This window comes from Felis catus, chromosome C2, assembly GCF_018350175.1.
Source record: "Felis catus isolate Fca126 chromosome C2, F.catus_Fca126_mat1.0, whole genome shotgun sequence".
NCBI classification, from domain to species: Eukaryota; Metazoa; Chordata; class Mammalia; order Carnivora; family Felidae; genus Felis; species Felis catus.
Genome location: NC_058376.1, coordinates 77,287,074 through 77,309,322, shown reverse-complemented (window position 1 = coordinate 77,309,322; position 22,249 = coordinate 77,287,074). Strand labels below are relative to the sequence as shown.

The 22,249-nt window shown below is 37.8% G+C and overlaps 1 protein-coding gene across 5 annotated transcripts in view; it reads left to right on the top strand.

Annotated features, from left to right (window-relative positions):
• IL1RAP (interleukin 1 receptor accessory protein) overlaps positions 1 to 17,144 on the top strand; it is a 137,053-nt gene extending 119,909 nt beyond the window's left edge. The window contains exons 10-13 of one of the 5 annotated variants that reach the window (XR_006585165.1): positions 1,478 to 1,621; positions 11,005 to 11,583; positions 11,866 to 11,950; positions 15,991 to 17,144. Coding sequence is in view for 3 of the 5 variants with exons in the window: in XM_045037144.1 (XP_044893079.1) it covers positions 1,478 to 1,621; positions 11,005 to 11,723 (863 nt within the window). In the remaining 2 variants the exon portion in view is untranslated. Of the gene's footprint in view, positions 1 to 1,477; positions 1,622 to 4,149; positions 5,216 to 11,004; positions 12,308 to 15,990 lie in introns of those variants that run through there. The other 4 variants (XM_045037145.1, XR_006585164.1, XM_045037144.1 and 1 more) reach the window with 4 other exon arrangements.
• Positions 17,145 to 22,249: the final 5,105 nt, after the last annotated feature.

Below are 22,249 nucleotides of genomic sequence, written 5' to 3'. Positions count from 1 at the left end.
GGGAGATTTAATCTAACTATCTTTTGTTTCGGCCCTTACTATTGAAAATCTTTCTAATGTATATTATTTTGCTTCCTTGGCTCAATATGTGTTTAGTCTAGGTTAGCCTGTCCAAATAGAAATATAATGCAAGCCACATATGTAATTTAATATTTTCTAGCGGTCACAGTAGGAAAAGTAAAAAGAAAGTGAAAATTATTTTAATAATATACCTTATTTAACCCAATATACTCAAAATACTATTATTTTAGCATATAATTAATATTTAAAAGCTGATGGTGATCTTTTAATCTTATTTTTTTTGTGGTCAAAATGTCAAAATTTGGCATGTGTTGTGTTTTAAATTTACAGCATATCCCAGTTCAGACCAGTTGCATTTCAAGCGTCCGATAGCTACGTGTAGCTGTGTCTCCTGTAACTGGACAGTGTAGGTCCACTCTTTGTATTTAAAAGTGGTCCATGCACCAGCAACATCAGCATCACATGGGAGCTTGATAAAAGGAGACTATTAAGCTAACCCCTATTCTGAGTCAGGATCTATATTTTAACAATATTCCCGGATGATTCAGGTGCACATTAAAGTCTTAGAAGCACTGCACTAGTGCACATTTACCTGGTGACAGGCATGGAACAATGAAACATACTGATTCTTAGACTCATCCCATAAAGATTTTCATTCAGTAGGTTTGTGGAAGAGACACAGAACCTGTATTTTTACTGAGAGGTGATATTTATAATCAGGCAACTTTGGGAAAGATGGGTTTATTGAATCTAAGTATATATATATATATATATATATATATATATATATATTTCAAATGTTTATTTATTTTTGAGGTGGGGAGGAGAGGGCAATGAGAGAGAGAGAGAGAGGTTGAGAGAGAATTCCAAGCGGGCTCTGTGCTGACAGAGGGGCTTGAATTCACAAACTATGAGATCATGACCTGAGCCGAGATCAAGAGTCAGATGTTTAACCAACTGAGCCACCCAGGTGCACCAAATCGAAGTATATTTTTAATTGTGGTTATTTTCATGTATAAATAATTTAGACACTTTCTGAAAGTTTTGCTCAATTTATAATTCTAATATATCAGTGAGTGACAAACTAGGACAGGAACTGTAAATTTTCTGTATGGTATTCATTGCCAGTGTCTATGATTGACTATTTGCCTCCTGATTGTGTTAATTCATTGTCAAATGAGCCAAATCTCATTTATTCTCCACTATAAAAACTAAACTTAGTGATATGAGAGTAGTATACGCATCAGACAAAATTTGTAATTACACCTTAAAATAGTCATTTTGCCTGGAGACCTGTCACAGGTGGGAAATCACATGAAATCTGTCAGATAATTCATACAGTAAAAAAAAAAAAAAGGAAAAATGTCTAGTATGCAAAAGTTTGATTTAAGAAAAAAAATGCAATACTACTGAGAAACTCTTCTAATTTATATTCGATCTTTCTTCCTTTTGCCAGATGGGAAAGAGTATGATATTTATGTATCTTACGCAAGGAATGCTGAGGAAGAAGAGTTTGTGTTACTGACCCTCCGTGGAGTTTTGGAGAATGAATTTGGATACAAGCTGTGCATCTTTGACCGTGACAGTCTGCCTGGGGGAAGTAGGTATCTCACATGAGTACAAGTGATGCCACCCTCTGAATGGCAAAGGGAACCCTTAGTTTGGGGTCAGGTGTGAGAGTCATGGCAGAGCTCTATGTTGGCATCTTCGGATATTTTACATCCAATTGTTTGATGTAATAGAGACTTCTTTAGGAATAAAATTACATTGTGAGTTGTAGATTATTCAAGTGCCATTTATGGTTGTAAAATAGTTCCTCTTGTAAGTTTTAAGAACTCAGTGTCAGAAAAGTGTGGAGGCACAGTGGATTAGAACTCTATTAAATACCTCAGTTTTAAATGCTCTGCTTACACACGTTTGGATATGTAGAAGGTTTAAGCAAATCTGCGTTAGTTTCTCTAGAATGTTTTTTTTTGTTTTTTTGTTTTTTTGTTTTTACAAACACTGAATTTAAACAACATTTTTACAAAGGCTGAGGTGTACTTGATTTTACTAACAATGAGTTTGTGAAAAGAGTGCACGAAATCTCTCTTTATAGTACTCACTCATAATAATCAGAATATTTTCTCTGTGGTATTTGCTAATTTCCTTTTCTTCACTTTTGCTTTCTAGCAAGCCAATGCTATTCATATTCCCCCTTTTCTTAGGTCTGTTTCTTCCTTTCTATCAGCTTATACATTTGAGATGTAGTTTAAAATTTTACAAAGGCCAGTATATTCTAGTAGTTTAAAAAAAAAAGAAATTTGAATTGCTGAATGCTTTCAAGGAAAAGTACATCTCTAATTTTCAGATCCACCCAGTAACATACAAAGTGACAGTCCATTTGAGTCTGTTTTAATAAATACATAATAGCATTCCTAAACCCTCCGTTAAACTTTGTACTGTTGCAATGCATGTAATGTGTCTGATCTTCAGTACAACAAACTGATTTTCCTCCCCTAAAATCCTGTTTATGTTAGCCATTTGAGATGTTTTTGAAACTATTATATGGATAATGGAGATATAAAGTAGACTTAAATGTTTACGCTCATCTTGCATTAGCCGGACCACTTACTTTATCTCCTGTCATCACCTAGAAGTCCATCATGCTTGTGTTCTGCAGCTGATGTGTCTCTCAGGATCATTTTGCCAGGAAATGATGACTTGACTGAACAGCTAAAGGACAAATTCCACTCATTTTAAGACTTAAAGTCCTAAATCACTTATTCATCCATTTATTCATTCATTCTGCCATTCAACAAATATTGATCACTTGGTGAAAAGTTATATAAAGGTATACAGTATAACAATGGCCCGCCAGTAGGGGTTGACAATCCTTTGAAGGATTCAAATTCCAGATAGTTACTCTTGCATCTTGCTTTGATGGTGGGTCCTTGTGAGCCACATCCTCTCTGCCACTCTTCTTCCTCTTTGCCTCTGGGTCTCTTTCCATGCGTATACATGGCCTGCCTCCAGCAATACTGCCTCAAGTACATAATTACTTATTCCTCAATTCTCCTCCAGACTGCACATGGAATTTTAATTGCAGGTCTTTCCCCTTGGCCTCTGTACCTGTTGAAGGTGAAGGGGCAAAATGACTACTTAGGGGAGTATCGTAAGCCATGAAATAGCTTCCCACAACACTCGTGTATTCCCTGGACTTGGCTCCAGGTAAAGGATTATACAATCCTAGATAAGCAGCCTTGAGGAGATGGATTATTCCCAAGAATTTAGTGACAGGAACTAATCAGAGCCCTTGATAACAGAATAGAATTACACTGAATTTCCATTTTCCCTGTTTCCTCTTCTTCTTTTCTGACCTGAAGAAAGTATTTGCCTGCTAGTGAAGGCAGACACATTAGCTAGCAGCTGCTGAAACACACGGTTTCATAGTAATGATAGGAGTTTAAGGAGAAAGATCCAGGGACTAATTTAGACTCCAGAGCAGTGAGCAGAATAGAAGGCTGAGCTGAGAATGTGATGCCAGCCAAAATGCCATTCAGTTAGCTAGACTTTTTAAAGTTCCTATTCTAAGGACATAGACCAGTCTGAGTCAGGCAGGAGTCTGGCAACAAAGAGGGACTTTCAGAAAATGAACGTTCCTACTCTTGCTTTCCTGTGTTGGTGAGAAATGAATTTCCATGACTTTGTCTGTGATGATTATCTTTTCAAACACCCGCTGGCATTAGAGAGAAGCCACATGGGGTATCGTTGGGGAGAAAGGGCTCAGGAGCTGATTTGACTGGGCTGCAGCATGCCACATGGTTTGAAGAAATCGATTTCTGTACAATTCATCTATTTCTCATAAAGCTTTTGAAGACCAAGGTCACAGAAGTATACTTGGCTTCATGCCTGTTAAGAATTCTTTTTTGGGGCGGAATATGTGCATATCGTTTTCAGTACCTTGGAGGAGTGTGGCATTTATTGGACAGAGTGGATCTAAGGATTAAGTTGTTGCAAATGTTCTTGGTAAAAGTTTCACCTCAACTCCCAGGCTGTTACCCCAAGATCCCTACACTTGCTCCCCAAGCCCCAGGCTTTTGGGGAATTCTTGGCCAACACTAATCCCCATGGTGTTTTCTTTCTCAGTTGTCACAGATGAGACCTTGAGCTTCATTCAGAAAAGCAGACGCCTCCTGGTTGTCCTAAGCCCCAACTACGTGCTCCAGGGAACCCAAGCCCTCCTGGAGCTCAAGGCTGGCCTAGAAAACATGGCCTCTCGGGGCAACATCAACGTCATTTTAGTACAGTACAAAGCGGTGAAGGAGACGAAGGTGAAAGAGCTGAAGAGGGCTAAGACGGTGCTCACGGTCATTAAATGGAAAGGGGAGAAATCCAAGTATCCACAGGGCAGGTTCTGGAAGCAGCTGCAGGTGGCCATGCCAGTGAAGAAAAGCTCCAGGTGGTCTAGAAGTGGCGAGCAGGGTCTCTCCTATGCATCCTTGAAAAATGTATGAAAGGGACAATAACGAAATGGGTAAAAAGAACCAAGGGCACTCCAGGAAGGAAGAGAGTTCCCTTTCTTTGTTCCCAACGTATTGTTTCACAGACAGAAAACAATTCTGTCCAAGCCTCCCCGGAGGGATAAATTCAGGGTGACTATGACTGGTCGTGGTGCTTCCTCAGGTAATACTAAGGTTTAGAATGGTAGTGCCGCCAGTCCGTCCCCAGTGTCTGATGGCACTATGTTCTTTGCAGGCAAAGACTTAGTTGATGCGAATTTCCCCTCTCTGCCTCCTCCGTCCCTGTTCCACGTCTCCATTCCCTTTCTCACTCATGTTTTATCACCTTAACGTTGTGGAGCAGCCTTTGGCTGTGGATTTCAAGACCCCTTAAAGATAACTCAGCTGTTAACAAGGTCATTGAGAGTTTCCAAGTACTTTTCATTTTTACTCATCAGTTAAAAAGAGAATGAAGGCCCACATTTGTTTTAGCTGAGGACAAGGAGCTCTTAGGCTCATTGTGTTGTCCAGCGTGCCCTCAAGGCCAGACGGGCACCCCTTTAGGACTATACAGAGCAGCAGCGTAACTGAAAGTGTTCCTTATGATGGTTTTAAAGGGCTCGCCTGTGGTTTCTACTACATCCCTTGTGTCCTCCTTCTCAGGTCATTGATGTCCTATTTGTCAACTTGAAAAATATACCATACATTTTTTTTTGTTTGTTTTTTATTTCAGTAAACTCCTGGATATCTGTAGGTCGACCCATATTTGTCACTCCATCTCCCCTGCCTATGGTACCTCCTATCAACCACTTAGAGTTTGCAGGTGGCCCCACCCTTGGCTTAGTCTGACAGGAAACTTCTCCTAATGGTGCTAATAGAGAGTGAAATAACAGCAAAATGCTTTTAGGGCATTTGCTGGCTTGTGAGAAAAGCACAGAACAGGGTGTTCAGCAATTTGTCTTTTAATCTCAGCCTTGCTAATGTGAATATTAGGAAAGTGATTTCTCCTCACTCGCTTCTGTCTCCCATTGTAAAATGTGGAAGTTAGACTCAGTGACCTTGAGAGTTGCTTTTAACATTAATATTCTAAGAGAATTAACTGGACCACCCAGTATTTTCAATATTTTATTCACTAGTACAGTTAATACATTCATGCTAAACAAGTCAGTGTCTTCCATGAAACTTGTTTTTTTGTTTTAAATAAAATTGTACTGTTATTAGGACTTGGAAAAGTGAAAACTAAGTCCAGAGTTTACAGAGTGGTGAATACACACACACCCATACACACACACACACATATATGCACAAACACATGAGTTATAAATGTATGTATATCTACATTGTGTATATATATATATATATACACATGGATTATATATGTGTATATATGTATGTATATGTGTGTGTATACGTATGTATATATATGTGTATATATGCACACACATGTGTACACAAGCATGTGACTTTAAATAGCTATTGACACAATATTACAAACCACTGGAACTCTTGTCCAGTTTTTAAATTATGTTTTTACTGTAGTGCTTTTGTGTCATGGTTTTCTGTACATCATTTGTAAATTCATAGCTCACAGAGTAGTAGTTGTTGTTAGTTATTGCCTTCCCTAAGTTAGTATAAATAACTTACTGCTGCTACATTTGGTATGGGTGCAGTGGAATCTGTTAGGCACAGAGCTTCTATGGTCACTGCTAGGCAGTGACCAGACTTCTGGAATTAACTGATCATCTACTTTGTCATAAGTACATACACACACTTAGAGACTAGGTTGTGGTAATCTCAGCATTCAGCTATTGGGGAGATAAATCTCTACTTGGCTTATTGGGTAATAGAGAAAAGGAAAATAAAATACCTATAGAAAAGCATGAGTATCCTATGACACACCACAATCCATAATTTAAGGGAACCCTTATCCCAGTGTTATGAATGTTGATAACCAATTCTAAAACTATATCCTATGTTTAAGTGCCCTTCTGCAGCACTAAAGTACATAACAAATCATTTCTCTATAGTGAAGGTATTATTTTTAATTGAAGAAAACAAAAACTTCATGAATTCTTGACTATAAAACTATGGTATAGAGCCATCCTTGGATCTTTTTTGCCTATTAATGCTTTTCTTTATTACAAACCACAATTACTCCTCCTGTTAACCTTCACCCCCAAGACCAGGAGAGAGCTGACACTAGACAAGCTTTGAATGTCAATTGCATGAGTTTTAGGTAATGGAGGACAGTCCCCTCACAGGTGGCCATTCTCTTGCCAACGCTGCATTCTTTCTGCACTTTCGGATTCAATATTTATCCCAAGTGCTTTTGGGTACCCCTAGAAACTTCTTGATATTCTTTTTCATATTTATATACTGGTCTTTGATATTAAACTTTATCAAATGCAAAAATCGAAAGCATCTCAAATCTAAATGATATGTCTCATTCTCAGAAAATTGTGTTTTATAGTTTTTGTTTTGTTTATGTCCCTGAAGATACCCCATACAAAATTTTTGGGGGAGATGAGGAAATACAATTTTTGCTTCACTGTTTCAAAAAACCTTAATGGTTTTAGATATATGATACAAAGATCTTCTGCACCCAAGTTAACAAAGAACCATGACATATAAAATGTCTAATTACACAATCATATAAAATTTATTTAATTATCTTCTGTATTGTAACTTAGATGATTCCCTAGAATTCTAATAAAAAAAACACTCCATTGTATTGGGAAACAAAAGCATCATTCCACTTGCTAATTATCCACTTCTTTCCATAGGTTTTAATATTTTAAGATTATCTTATCTTTTTTATTTTATTCATAAACTTTTGTATTTTCCATTTTCCATTTGATTTGTAAATTTGTTTCTTTTAAAAATAAACCATTTATTTTCAGCTTTGAATTTTATTTTGTGCATGTGTTTTATGTCTTTATTTTCATGTTTGGTCATAAGAAATGAGAATAAGAAGGATTCATGATACACATAAAAATAAATTTTAGAAGTTACATTAGTTAAATTTCTCTGAGAGAAATCTGAGAAAAAAATGAGAACTTTATATCAACATTGTTTTTACATGTAAATAAAACTTAAGTAAAATGAATTCTTCTAGTATACCAGGTGTGTGTGTGTGTGTGTGTGTGTGGAGACGGAGGAAGAATAGCAGAGCGGTAGAGAGAGAGAGAGAGAGAGCAATAGGCTAGATTATTTCAATAGTTTTTTTTTTTTATTCACTGTTTATTTTAAAGTAAATAGAAGTTTTAAAATTTATTATTCATTTATAAATCCACATATTAAAGTTACCATGAAGAATTGATTCAAATTAGGGGCGCCTGGGTGGCTCAGTCGGTTAAGCGTCCAACTTCGGCTCAGGTCATGATCTTGAGGTTTGTGGGCTCAAGCCCCGCATCGGGGTCTGTGCTGACAGCTTGGAGCCTTTGGATTCTGTGTCTCCTTCTATCTCTGCCCCTCCCCCACTTGGGCGCACGCTCTCTCTCTCTCTCTCTCTCTCTGTTTAGCAAAAATAAATAAATGTAAAAAAAAATTTTTTTAAAGAATTGATTCAAAATCAATTAACATTAGTCCATACATTAGTTTAATATCACATTCACTAGACAGTGAATAACAATTTAACCAAAGTGATTAATTCAAATGTCTACCACATGTAGATATTTACACATAGGTATTTTTAACCCTGTAAGCTTGCTCTTATTATATGCATTTATAGATGGATGAACTCAGATTTAAATATATTAAGATAAAAACAGATAAATGGAGAAACAAGTATTTTTGGATTCAGATTCATCTTCCCAATTAGGTGGCTCACCTCACCCCACTTTTTTTATTGCAATTTGTTTCAATATTTATTTTTGAGAGAGAGAGAGAGAGAGCGCGCGCGCGCGCATAAGCAGGGGAGGGGCAAAGAGAGAGAGGGAGACAGAATCCGAAACAGGCTCCAGGCTCTGAGCTGTCTACACAGAGCCGACGCAGGGCTCAAACTCACGGACCGCAAGATCATGACATAAGCCGAATTCAGACTCTTAACTGAGTCACCCAGGCGCCCCCACTCCATTTTTTTTTTACTACACTTCATATTTTAAGAAAGAGAGAGAGAAGTTTGCTGCCCTTGCATACACCAATAATCTAGGCAAAGAACAAAATTATAGTCCTGGTTTTCTTCTAGGTGAATTGCAGGGAGATTGTGACTTTTAAAGGCCGGATACTCTACAGTATTGATGATTTCTAGATCAGAAAATGTGACCTCAAAATTTAGCACTACACAAGAAATCTGGTCTCATCAGCCTATAGCCATACCCCACTGTTTGAGCCAAACAGAATAAACAACTTATGACTCCCTCTCCATGTAATATTCAGCATTAAAAAATAGTAACAATTCACATCCTCAACTACAGTTTTTACAATATGGAAGACATTAAAATAAGTCATAAAGGAGGCAACTTTCTTCAAAGTACTGCCTGAAGGCCCCTAGGAATAGCCCAACCCCCATCTGATAAGCATCTTACATCCATTCTTCAATGTCTAGAAATCCACCAGACATTTCACCGTATTTGTTTCTTTAGCATTGCCCTGTCTCAAATGCAAATTTTGCATTTTCAGGATGAGGTACCAATAATTAAAAAAAAAAAAAAAGATAAAAAGCTAGAATCTTTCCTTACAGGATCTAGGACAGCATTTTATTTTCAACAGTGGTATCCCCATTGGACAGAACATTTTCCTAATAGGACTATTTTGAAGTGAAACACACAATGTACACATGCACACACACACAATTTGAGTGCACAAAGTTCATTTTGGTTGATTATCTATCTACGTTGTCTTAAGGTTATATCGTATTTCTCATGAGATAAGAGAAGATTTTCTACTTTTACATTCTCAGGTTTATGAAAGGCAGCTACACAGATTCTGAGTAGGGCTGGGATAAAGGAGTTTCCAAAAGACACACATACACACGCACGCGCACACACACGCACGCACAGGCTTTGAAGATAAGTGAAAATTTAGACTTATCTTTTAAGATCAAAATAAAAATTCTCTAAAACTACTTTGCACTCTTGATAAAACTAGTTAAAAGGTCTTGAAAATTGAACACATGTCTCTTTCAATTACCGTTCAGGTTCATGTTAAATTTACTCGTTGGAAAGAACTAAGTTGGTAAGGAGCACAGCTCCTTCATTCCATGTCAAACTGTAATGATCAAATTTACTGCAAACTTTCAGCTAGTCATCACAGGCTAGAAAGTCTCTCCATCCCTCTTTCATCTCTGGCCCCAAAAGGGGATGTCCCCAACCTCATGGTCTGTCTATATAGCACTTGTTTTCAGAATCATCAGTGGCTGTGATTTACACATTTGGAAATCCTTTCCTTCAGGAAATCACATTGTTTAAGCCCTTAAATCTCATAATGAGTTAAGCACTACATTTATTTTGGGAATTTTCCATTGGAATCTGTCCAAACCCACCACAGTAACTGTTAGAAGTTAATCCATTATCAGAAGTCTTTGATTGATTCCCACCCATTGTATATGTTGTTGCTCCTTTAATTGATTTTTAGTCCAATTCTTCATACATATACATGCAAAAAGAAAGAGAATTTTGTTTGATAACCAGGTCAATACTATGAACTGTCTGATGCTGTGTCCAAAAATTTTAAGAGCCAAGAGATATAACTGTGTGGATTTTAGGAGATGGCGATTCCCTATTGCTCTTTGCTGATAAGACTAAGTCTGACACCTTATGTTCAGTCCTCTTCCAGGTACTATTCTCAGGAAACACGTATATGAACTGAATATTATTCAGAGGAACAGGATAAAAGTGGGGAAAGAGACTTGAAAGCATGTCTTAGGGGGGATAAAACTTCCGAAGCTGATCTAAATCTAAAGATGAGAAAAAAATACAATGAGATTTTTTTTATTTTTATTTTTTTAATATTTATTTATTTTTGAGAGAGAGAGAGAGAGAGGGAGTTGGAGAGGGGCAGAGAGAGACGGAGACACAAAAATCAGAAGCAGGCTACAGGCTCTGAACTGTTAGCACAGAGCCTGATGCGGGGCTCGAACTGACGAGCTGTGAGATCATGACCTGAGCGAAGTTGGACGTTTAACCGACTGAGCTACCCGGGCACCCCAAGCAGTGAGATTTTTAGAGATTTGAAGGTATTAGATCTAAGACTACCAGATAAAAGTGGCAAGGAAGAATATTTTTTAAAAAAATAATTTACTGATAAGAACAGATACTACAAATAGCTGAAATTAGCTGCTTTTAGAGGTGGTAAATTTTCTCATCCCTGAAGGTAGCAGGAACTTAGCAATCATTGATATGAGTAATGTAGAAGATTCATTTGCTGGGCAGATTATTTAACACTGAGAACCTATGTTCCTGAGTGTTTATTTATTGCCTCTCCTTTGTAGGATGGACAATGATGAACTCCAGTTTATATAAGTTTTCACTAGGCATTGTCCTATCTTTCCATTTTCCTATAGATACAGTGGAAGCAGTTTTTGACTTCATTCAGAGAAGCCGAAGGATGATTGTTGTCCTGAGCCCAGACTATGTGACAGAAAAAAGTATCAGCATGCTGGAGTTTAAACTGGGTATCATGTGCCAGAACTCCATTTCCACCAAGCTCATTGTGGTTGAGTACCGCCCCCTTGAGCATCCACACCCAAGCATCCTGCAGCTGAAGGAATCTGTGTCTTTTGTGAGCTGGAAGGGAGAAAAGTCCAAACACTCTGGCTCTAAATTCTGGAAGGCCTTGCGGTTGGCTCTTCCCCTGAGAAGTCTGAGTGCCAGCTCCGGCTGGAACGAAAGCTGTTCTTCTCAGTCTGACATCAGTCTGGACCATGTTCAAAGGAGGAGAAGTCGTTTGAAAGAGCCCCCAGAACTCCAGGGCTCAGGGAGGGCTGCAGGCACCTCTTCAGCCCCAGATACAATGTCCAAGCACAGAGGGAAGCCCTCTGCGGCCTGTCGCTGCTGTGTCACCTACTGTGAAGGAGAGAGTCACCTCAGGAGCAAGAGCCGGGCAGAGATTCATACCCAGCCCCAGTGGGAGACACACCTGTGTAAGCCTGTTCCCCAAGAATCAGAAACTCAATGGATACAAAATGGCACCAGATTGGAACCCCCTGCTCCCCAGATCTCAGCCCTTGCTCTTCACCATTTCACGGATTTATCCAATAACAATGACTTTTATATCCTATAATTACCGTATGGTGGGTGGTGGCTGCTATCCATACCAGCCCTCTTTGTGTCATGAACCTATGGGAATAACTGACATTTTTATCATCTAGTGGACTACCAGACTGTGTCCCCTTTATTGATTTTTAAAAACTATTTATTTCTAGGAGACAAAAGACCTGAGGACCTGAATCCAGAATTATTGCCTCTCTAATGGCCTCAGAAGAGCACACTCTTCTTGGGCCCTAGAAGGTCAGTATGTGAAACTTGCCTAGAGTCTGATCCTCTATCTTGCCCAATAGTTTCAAACTGAGCAAAGAATTTAAGTGTGTTTCCTCTGAGTTTGTCGATCCACCTCACGTTATGAGTCAGTCAGGTGTACTTGGGTAACGACACTTACAGGGTATGCATATCCCAAGGGAGCATTGTGGACATGAGTTGGTTCAGGTGGAAGCTGTAAGACTCAGCTCTATAGAAAACCTATAGCACATTTTCCCTGGAAGAACCAAACACGCTCACACAGGGATACATGGTGTTCTGTCATTGTAAACTAGTGCTCTCTAAACTGCCTAAAGTTGTTAGCGTCAATAAAGTTCTATTTTTATGTGATTTAATTTGTACTAACAAGTTTTTACCTGTCTCTCTCCCCTCTTCTTTATATGGCTTTTGAATTCATACCAGAAGAGTATTCCACTTTAGGAAACCTAGGCTTGGTTTAGGTACTAGGAAAGTCTGAGGTGCCTCTTTAGCTACTTTCTCATGTGTATGAGAGGAAATCTGGGAAAGGACAGAAAGCGAGTGAGAAAATGTTCCAAATGAAATGGAAGTTTACACAAAATCTCATTATTTTTAGAGCTGACAGCTGAAAGATTCAGATTGTTAGGGATTTATTGTAGCATTTGGTATATGAATCCCTTCTCATTCAAGTTTCTGAGAAGAGATAGTCAATTCAAGTGCCTACAGGAATCAGAAAGTAAGAAAAAAGGAAAAAAGGACCAGATATAAACATAATACATATGCTGTCCATCGAAGACTCATGTTTATAGGGACATAGGTATAGATACATATTCCTTTAGTTGAAACATTTTGACACAATCATAAAAGGCACATGACATTTGATCTCCCAGTGAGGGAGATAATAGAGATGATTGGGCCGGTGGGTAACTGAAGAGTATTTCTTAAAAAAGGAGCAACGTCTACTCAGCTCCATCACAATCTTTGTCACTCAGCCCCACTGTTGGCAGATTGTTGAATTTTTCAAAATAATCTAAAAATTAATATTTGTAAGTAGTCTCCCAATTATGGGATGGCTTAAATAAGAAAGAAAGAAAGAAGGAAAGAAAGAAAGAAAGAAGAAAGAAAGAAAGAAAGAACCAATCAAAATGCATGAACATGTATTCAGCCTAAGGGCCACTAGTTTGTAATTTCAGAACTAAAGTATTCATCCAAAGAGTATATATCTGAATGGGGATTCAAGTGTCCCTGGCAATAGTAAGACTGGAGAACACAGGCTGGCCCTAAGGACATGATGGGAGACTTCTTTTCTGTCCCCAAATCAAAAACACCTGAATCCTCAAAATAAGGATTCAAAATAGTGATCTGACTTAACACTCCATCAGAGGAGAAAAAGCTGGAAAATAGTTCCTTCCATCCACTCTGGTGGGAGAATAGAGGCTCCCTGTCTGGTGACTTTAACTGTAAGACAACCAGAAACACAATCTGCTACCCTGAACAGGAGCTGAGTGAAAAGAGCAAACGACCACACCAGACATGAGCAGTCACCTTCAATACATTAATGCTGGCTGCTTGTGAGCTATGACCCAATGAGTGTCAGCCTTTCTCAGTCACTAATAGTGAAGGATGGAAAAGAAGCCAGATGTTTATTCCACTACTGCACTTGGAGAGAAAAGCAGAAAATCCATTCTCTGTTCTAACAAACTATTAGATCCTTTTTCCTGTTGAAAGAAAAGATATGGGAATAAGGACTCCCCAGAGGAAATGTGACTCATCGTGGAACTTGGAATTAAGAAATGACAGGCCATCCTACCTACCTGAATATCTAACAGAAAATGATTGAGCACAGTCCATATTCTATATTCATTTCTTCTTAAAGGAGATTAATCCATCCTTGATGGATGTTCAAGGATCTTCACTTGGAAGACAGCAGTTTATCTTCCAATGTGTTAAAAGGTGGTGGTGGGGTAATGTAAGTTGCTCCAAATCCTAAAAAGGGAGAGAATGCTTTTACCCATAATCTTATTCCTTATTAGCTCAATGTCCCAAATACAAAATATCTTCACAAAATTTGAGAAATTACTTTTGTTATTTATGAATTATTTTTTTAGTGAAAAAAAAATAAAGGATGAATGGCAAAGACATGGAAATTAAACATGATTTCTTATGAATGAGTAGCTACATAATTGTGTTCTCAAAAGCAAAGTTAGCTCTGGTGAGTATCAATTTCCATTAACAATATAAAGACAATGCAAGCAGTATAAAGTCATAGCTTTTGGCATTAGCTATACAAGGGTCAGAAAGATAATGGACCATACTTTTACCGTATGAAGAAAGGCTAAGAGGTTATGTTATTAGCCTCTGACCCAACATGCCATACTTGAGTATAATATTCGGTGTCAAATACTTCAATGAGGCAAATGATAAGAAAATTTCCTTGTGGGTCATGCATATTCATAATTGACATGATATGATTGCAAGTTAAATGTATATCATTTACATAGCAATATTGCCTATTTAGGAGCAGGAGTTTTAAGTCAAGTAAAGATGAATGTGTGTATTGCTTCTCTCCTAATTATCTGTTTGACCATGGGCTCTATGGGCCTCAATCTCCTACTTAGTAAAATGGGGATCATATTATTAACCTCACTGGGTTTTGTGGGCATTAAATGATATAATGCATGTAAGTGCATAGCACAGTGCCTGGCATATTATAAGTGCTTGATAAGTGTTGGCCAGTACTATACCCATAATGGAATCATGCTCATGGTTGCAGAAACTTACATTTGCATAATGGGTTACGGTTTACAAATTGATTTCACATGCATCACTTTTCTTTCCTTATCTTTCTTCCTTCTTTTTTTTTTTTTTTTTTTTACTCTCCCAAAATGCACAAAAGCAGTACAGAGCAGGCACACATTATTTAGGATAAGTGACTTTCCTAATGACACTCAGCCAATTAGCAATATGGTTAGGCCTCTAATCTAGGCTTCTAACACCTGATCTAGTGCCAATTCTGGAACTTTTCCTATAAGATTCATGTGGAAGTACTTCTAATTGTAACTATTTAATATGGACCATTATGCATTCAAATCAACAAGTCAGTTAATGTAAAGCCACAAAAAGCTAATTAAATGTCATATCAAGTGTCTGATGTGTCATCTGGCCTTGTCATATTATGATTTTATAGAATTTCATTTTTTTCTATTTTAACATTTGTTTAAGAATTTAAAAAATAGAATCATTTTTTTGTGTCTTCTAGACTCTATGATCAGGTTATAATTTTTCTCTCAAAATAAATTATTTGTATTTGTCTTAATGGAAAATAAAATGTATCCACCTTATACCTTGAAAAACAAATTTAATCTTTTAGCAGCTGTGATTTACACTGTGAGTTCCAATTATCATTTCTTATAACTAATAAGAATCCTAGTGATAATGCGTACACTTCTAGTTTGAAAATTTGAAGTGACTGGTAAACTAAAGTGCATGAAAAAGATATCAATAATAAATTGACCTGGGTATAAAGATATAAGAATGCAGAATGATAATCAGTCCCTATGGCAATGATTTCAAACTTCTGTGTGTATAAAGATCATTTGGGGGGCATCTTAAGATGAAGATCCCAGGATGGGCCCCTCCCTTAGAAGAGTTGATTTATTGGGTCCTGGGCATTGTCTAGAGGTCTATGTTTTAATATTGTGCCCTTGATAATTCAGGTATTCCATGGGTCAACTATCAACTACTACCTATGAGAGTTCTTTCAAACCCTTTCCATAGTTTTTATTTTATTACTCAGGTTATAAGAGGAGAAAAGCTTTATGAGAGTCTGGTCCAGTACTTCTTAAAGTGTGTTCCTTGATGCATCCATATTGGAACCATTTGGGGTTCATGCATGAAAATGCATATTTCTTGACCCATCCAAGATTAACTAAATTAGGATCTAGAGAGTGGGGCAGATTTGCACTTGAAATAAACTTTCCAGGTGATTCTAATGCACAAAAAGTCTAAGAACCATTAATTTGTATCTCTCTTTAACTCCTCTTTTACCCTTGTAGGCTCTGATTTTCTCCAGCCAAGGAAGACTACAAATCATCCTTTAAACAAGGTGTTTGCAGGCAATAGATGAAAATATAGGGCATGTTTAGCCCTTGGAGTTGCCTTGGCACAAGAAGACAATTAAATAGAGGAGCAGTTAGTGCAGTGTATTTCTAATATATGAAACATCAAACACTGACATCTGGAATCTGGTAGGATTGCTGTAATCATCACATGTATTAATCAGATTCAGATAAGCTACATTGTGCTAACAAAGAACTCCAACATTTCAGTAGCTTTATATCACAAGAGTCATTTCGTCTTTATGCTATATGTCCAGATACGAGCTTACATTTCTGTAGTTCTGCCATCTGAAATGTGTGGCTTCCTGCTGTTCTGAACTTCTAAATATGACACTTATTACTCTCACTTACAATCCACTGGCCAAAACTAGCTGTGAGTGCTGATCCAGTCATAGAGAAGGCTGGAAAATGCATTCTTCCTGGGTTCCTGGGAAGAGAAAAATGAAATGGAACTTGGTGAACACAAAGCACTGTCTTAGCCTAAGAATGAGATATTGAGATTGCCTGAAGAGGCAAGAGAACTACATACGGAGTTATGTTAAATACCTTGATAATGAAGGAATGGAAGGACTTTCCTGCCAACACCCACCTCAGCTTGCCAAGGTGTCAGGTCAGGTAGTTGTGAAAAAAGAGTATACGAAAATGAATACGCCTTGTCCATAATTTTCCCTAAGGAAAGTTACAGAAGGAATGCATAATAATGATTACAGCTTCTGATTAAGGAAAAGGATTCTTAAAAATTGGCAAGTTTCTGTATTTGGTTAATTTCCATTCAGTGGCTTTAGGTAGTTTTCTAAGAATGTGATGCTCAAACCATCTGCCAACGAGCCATTTCATTTTTGAATATCCAGGGAGTCTCAGAAGGATTGAAGACATTTAGAACACAGCAGAGCATGTAACACGGTCATTAGAAAGTCTCCCTTGATCTATTTATCTGAAGAGCTAAATGGGGAATTCAAACTGAACATGCTAGAGCTCAGATGAAAGAAGAGATAAACGTTGTTGTGGGTATTATGAAGTCGGCCGCCATCTATGCATCTGCTCTCTCTATGATTTGGATTCTTTGTATTAAAGATTTGAATTTTTACGACTTCTCTAATGTTGTGCAGTATCATTTGGTCATGAAGAAATCTCTCTTTGTGCTTAAGGAGCCTAAATCCATACTAACAAGTTACAATGGTGAACAAAGAAAAAGTTTGATTGCTTAGTATAGTGAGGAGATTATGGACGTACTCAAAATTCTTTAGACAATAATTGACAAAGGTTTTCTCCTGGATAATACAAAACACTTAAATATTTAAGTAGAAAAAAATGGCTCTTTGAAATGGCCTCATAGAAAGAAAGCAGGAAGATTCCAACTCTGAACTCAGAACATGAGCTATTTTTTTAAGTTTTTTTTGTGTGTTTGTTTGTTTATTTATTGAGAGAGAGAGAGCGCAAAAGCAGGAGAGGGACAGAGGGAGGGAAAGAGAGAGCATTCCAAGCAGGCTCCACACTGTCCGTAGAAAAGTGGACCGGAACTCACAAACTGCGAGATCATGACCTAAGCCAAAATCAAGAGTCAGATGTTTAACTGACTGAGCCACCCAGGTGCCTCATGAGCTATTTTTATCCTACTCTAGGTGACAGGAATTTTAATATTCTATGCTTTATTGAAAAAAAAGTAAGATCAAAGCTGATATGTATTTATTTTTCATTTAAGACACAAAGCCATACATAACAACTTGTTACTTTTGTCAAAAACTATGGTACATGCTTGTAGTTAATTTATAATTCAATGTTTCAAAACACCTCAGGCAAGTAGTTCTTTTAAAGAATTGCAGAGGGGCGCCTGGGTGGCTCAGTCAGTTGGGCATCTGATTCTTGATATCTACTCAGGCTGTGATCTCCTGGTCATTAGATGCAGCCCAGCATCTGGTTCCATGCTGAGTGGGGAGTCAGTTTAGGATTCTCTCTCTTCCTCTCTCTCTGCCTCCCTCCCCCTGCCTATGCATGCATGCTCATTCTCTCTTTCAAAATAAATAAATAAGCATTTTTTAAAAAAAAATTGCACATATTTGGGGCCTACCTCAGACTATTAAATCTCCCAAAATGAATTAGATGTATACTCTTATAAAGTATACATTAAGTACCTTTTTAATGTCTGCAAATGTTTCAGTGAAAAATTAGTAATAACATAAATTTGGACAAAAAGAAAGGTAAAAGCAAATCCCGATCTTTTAGACAATGTATATTTTTCTTACAGTAAAACTTAAGTTTCCTTGCCAAATACTGAGGTTTGAGACCTTTATTTTCATATCTTGTTATGAAATTACATAAAATATGAGAAAAACAAAATGTAGTTAAAATTATGGAAAATAATCAATGTAGTTTAATCAACTGCAATTTATTTTTTAATTGTTTAACGTTTATTCATTTTTGAGAGGCAGAAAGAGACAGCGTGAGTGTGGGAGGGGCAGAAAGAGGGAGACACAGAATCCGAAGCAGGCCCCATGCTCTGAGCTGTCAGCACAGAGCCCATCGCAGGGCTCGAACGCAGACTTCAAGATCATGACACTTAACTGAGCGAAGTCAGACACCTAACTGACTGAGCCACCCAGGTGCCCCATTAAACAACTGCAATTAACCAAAGGCTGGAACCCTAGTATTCATTACATCCATATCATCGGTCATCTACAATAGGACAATGTGTTCAAGGTATAACAACTTGGCTGTTGGCAAAGACAATTAAATGACTGCTAAGAAGAACCAAAGGATAAAAGGGAGAATAAGTGAACCTATTCACTAATTTACAAACCTCAGGACTGCAATGTAAAAGGGAAGGGAGATCAGTAACAATTCCTAAATACCAGATGGACAGCTAAAATGTGGAGTTAGTGTCAGGGTTTAGGGAGGAAAGTTGAATGGTTATTTTTATAAATAAGAGCCTTGGATATAGCGGAATCAGGAGACCTGAACTGGAGTGCCGGTTCTCCTATTTACTGTGTGCCTTTCAGACACTTTTGCTCTCAAGTTTTCAATTTCCTCATATATTATAGGAGTATAGTATATCCACCTCAGTAGATTGATGTAAGGGTAAAATTATACAGTAAATGTGAACCTCTAACATCTATAAATTACATGCTTGGAGTGGTATTATTATTATTATTATTATTATTACTATTCTATAAAAGAAAGTTGGGGAAAAGGAAGGGGCTCAAGAGAAAGTTCTTAACCTGCTGAATACTGTGGTACTTTCCAGACCAGATAGTTGAACTGTAATCTTTCATATCTAAAAATGAAAGAATAAACAATACAATTTTGTATGGCTCTAAGTGTTGAAGACTACAAAAAAAAAATCAGACTCTGAAAAAGTAAAAAGTTAAAAAAAGTTGCATTTTTTTGTGTGCTGCCATATAACCAATTACCTTTTAGCAGCTTAAAACAACAAACATTGGGGTGCCTGGGTAGCTCGGTCGGTTGAGCATCCAACTTCAGCTCAGGTCATGAACTCATGGTTCAGGAGTTGAAGCCCCGCATTGGGCTCTGTGCTGATAGCTCAGAGCCTGGAGCCTGCTTCGGATTCTATGTGTGTCTCTCTTTCTCTCTGTTCCTCCCCTGCTTGCACTCTGTCTCTGTCTCTGTCTCTCTCTCGAAAATAAAGATTAAAAAAAATAAAAATAAAACAACAAATATTGATTATCTCACATTTTCTGTGGGTTTCGGTCAGGAATTTGGGAGCGATTTAGCCGGGTGTTTCTTACTCAGAGCTCCTCACGAGGTTGCTGTCAAACTGTTGATCAGGGCTATCTCCATCTGAAAACTTGACCAGGGCTAGAAGATCCATCTCCAAATGCAAACACATGAGTGTTGGTAGGAAGCCTGAGGTTTAATATGAACCTCTCCATAAGGTTGGTTGAGTATCCTAATGACGTATCATTGGCTTACCCCAGAGCAAGAGATCCCAAAGAGAGAGAGCAAGGAGGAAACCACAGTGCCTTCTATGACCTAGTCTCCAAAGCGACACAGCATCATTTCTGTAATATTCTATTGGTTAGAAATGAGTTCTTAAGTTCCTTGCAAATTCAAGAGGAATGGAATTCAGTTGTACCTCTTGAAAGAAGGAGTATCAAAAAATCTGTGGGCATATTTTAGGGCCAGCACTATAACATAGACCACCACTTATTTTTTAGTTGAATAAATTGAAGTCCAGAAAAGGGAAGTGACTGGTCCTCAGGTTTCTTAATTTCATCCCTAACATGGTAAGCTACCTAACTGTAGAGGTGCCACAAGGCAAACGAGAGCTAACTCTCTTGTTCTGGCTAGAACGTTTCTTCTTCCTGGTGGAAGATGTGGAATTGGGAAGAATTATATCATCTTAGTTCTGGTTGTCTCTGTCTCTGTTTTCCCCCTGTCTGCCTCCTCTCTTACTTTTTCCCTTTCTTTCTCCCTCACCTCTCTCTCTCTCTAAGTCCTCCTCCCTCCTTCCCCTTCCCTTCATTCTATTCTGGGGCTGGTTAGCCATATTCTTGGTCTGGGGGTTGAGTATTGAAACAAGTTTTATTCTGGCCTCACTTGTAAAGAGATTGAAAGTGACTATTCCAAAAAGCAGCCACTGCAAGAGGAAAGATGAGGAGGTAATGGCTTTCTCTGGAGTAATCCAGGTTCTCATCTTCGCTCTGAACTGAAATAATTATATATAAACAATCAAAGCATTTATCCTCTGTATCTCAGACCTCTGAGTCTCTAAAATGGATGTGATTGGACTAGCAAGTCGGTAGGATATTGTAGTTCTATGCTTATTTGATTCACTGAGTAATGCTTAAATAATCCCCTCTCCTCCACCCATATCGCACACATCAGCATCCAAGGTCTAGTGATATTTGAAAGAATATTTGAAAGGTGAAAGGGCTCTTTCCGAAGAGTCATAAAGAATGATTTTGCCTGTTTAGACCTAGTTCCTGTATTGCATTCCTCACTTGCAAAGCTAAACAGACAACTTCTCTTCTCCCTTATCTGCTGTCCATTACTGTCTAGGAATAGTGTCTGTGAGATAATACAATGAGTTTACCAGGAGCCTGCTCATAGTTCAACTCTGGTGCCTCCAATTTCTTAAAAAAAGCTTTAATCTTAAGTCACAAGGTCACTATTTTGTAAATTAGATTGAAGAAATACTATCTTTTGTCTTCCTAATAGCTTCATGCCCTTATTTTTAACTCATGCAAACCTCAAGCAACCTTCCTATTGGGATATATGTCCATGTATTTTATGATGCCAAAAAAAATTAATAAAGGGAGCCTAATTTTAAAACTACACAGTATAGAAACAGCAACATCTCAGGAATTAGGAGATCTGAGTTCTAATCCAAAACTATAATTCTATTTTTCTCCCTCTGCTATGAGACCTGGAGCAAAGCACTAACTGTGCAATATTCTCCCTATCAATACAATTCAAGGATCACTCCGTGTCTTTCTATCCCCAGTATTCTAAAAGTCAGTATAGTAATAACAAAGCAAGACTTTCCTATGCGTTTCAGGGCACAACCATGGTTCTCTCCAAGTAATCCAAAGTCAGATGTCTAAGAAATTGGATTCTCCACAAGTGCCCAAATGCTAGTTAAGTTGTACAAAGTGAAAACAAATCTCAGAGATTTCTCCTCCTCACTCATCCTGAGACAATTGCTTTTCTCTTTTCTTCTCCCCAAGAAATCTATGAATTTAAACTACATATACACTAAACACTATTACCTGAACATGCCATGTAGTTTAATGCTCCGTGTGCCTTGGTTAACATTACTTCTGCGTGGAATGCCCACTCTTCTTCCCTTCCATGTAAGCACTATCAAACTTTCTCAGACAGAATTGAATGCTCCTTCTTTTATACTTTTATTATGCATCACACTTCTGTTATTGAATTATAAATTTCTATATCTCTCTTTCACCTGCTGTACTGTAAGCTCCCATGGGTTAATGCTATATATTGAATCTCTAAGTTGAGCACTTAGGATGATGACAAGAACATAACAGTTTTCCATTAATGTTTCTTTAAATTAATTATCATGCACACTATCATTGGAAACAAAGCAATAGAGCTTTGCCTCTGTCTTTCTTCTATTTCTCCTCCATTATAGATGCAGTATTATAGACAAGGCACCACTTTAGGCTTTTATTCATCACTGTATAAAGTGCATCCCAATATTGGAATCCCGGGGCTCCCA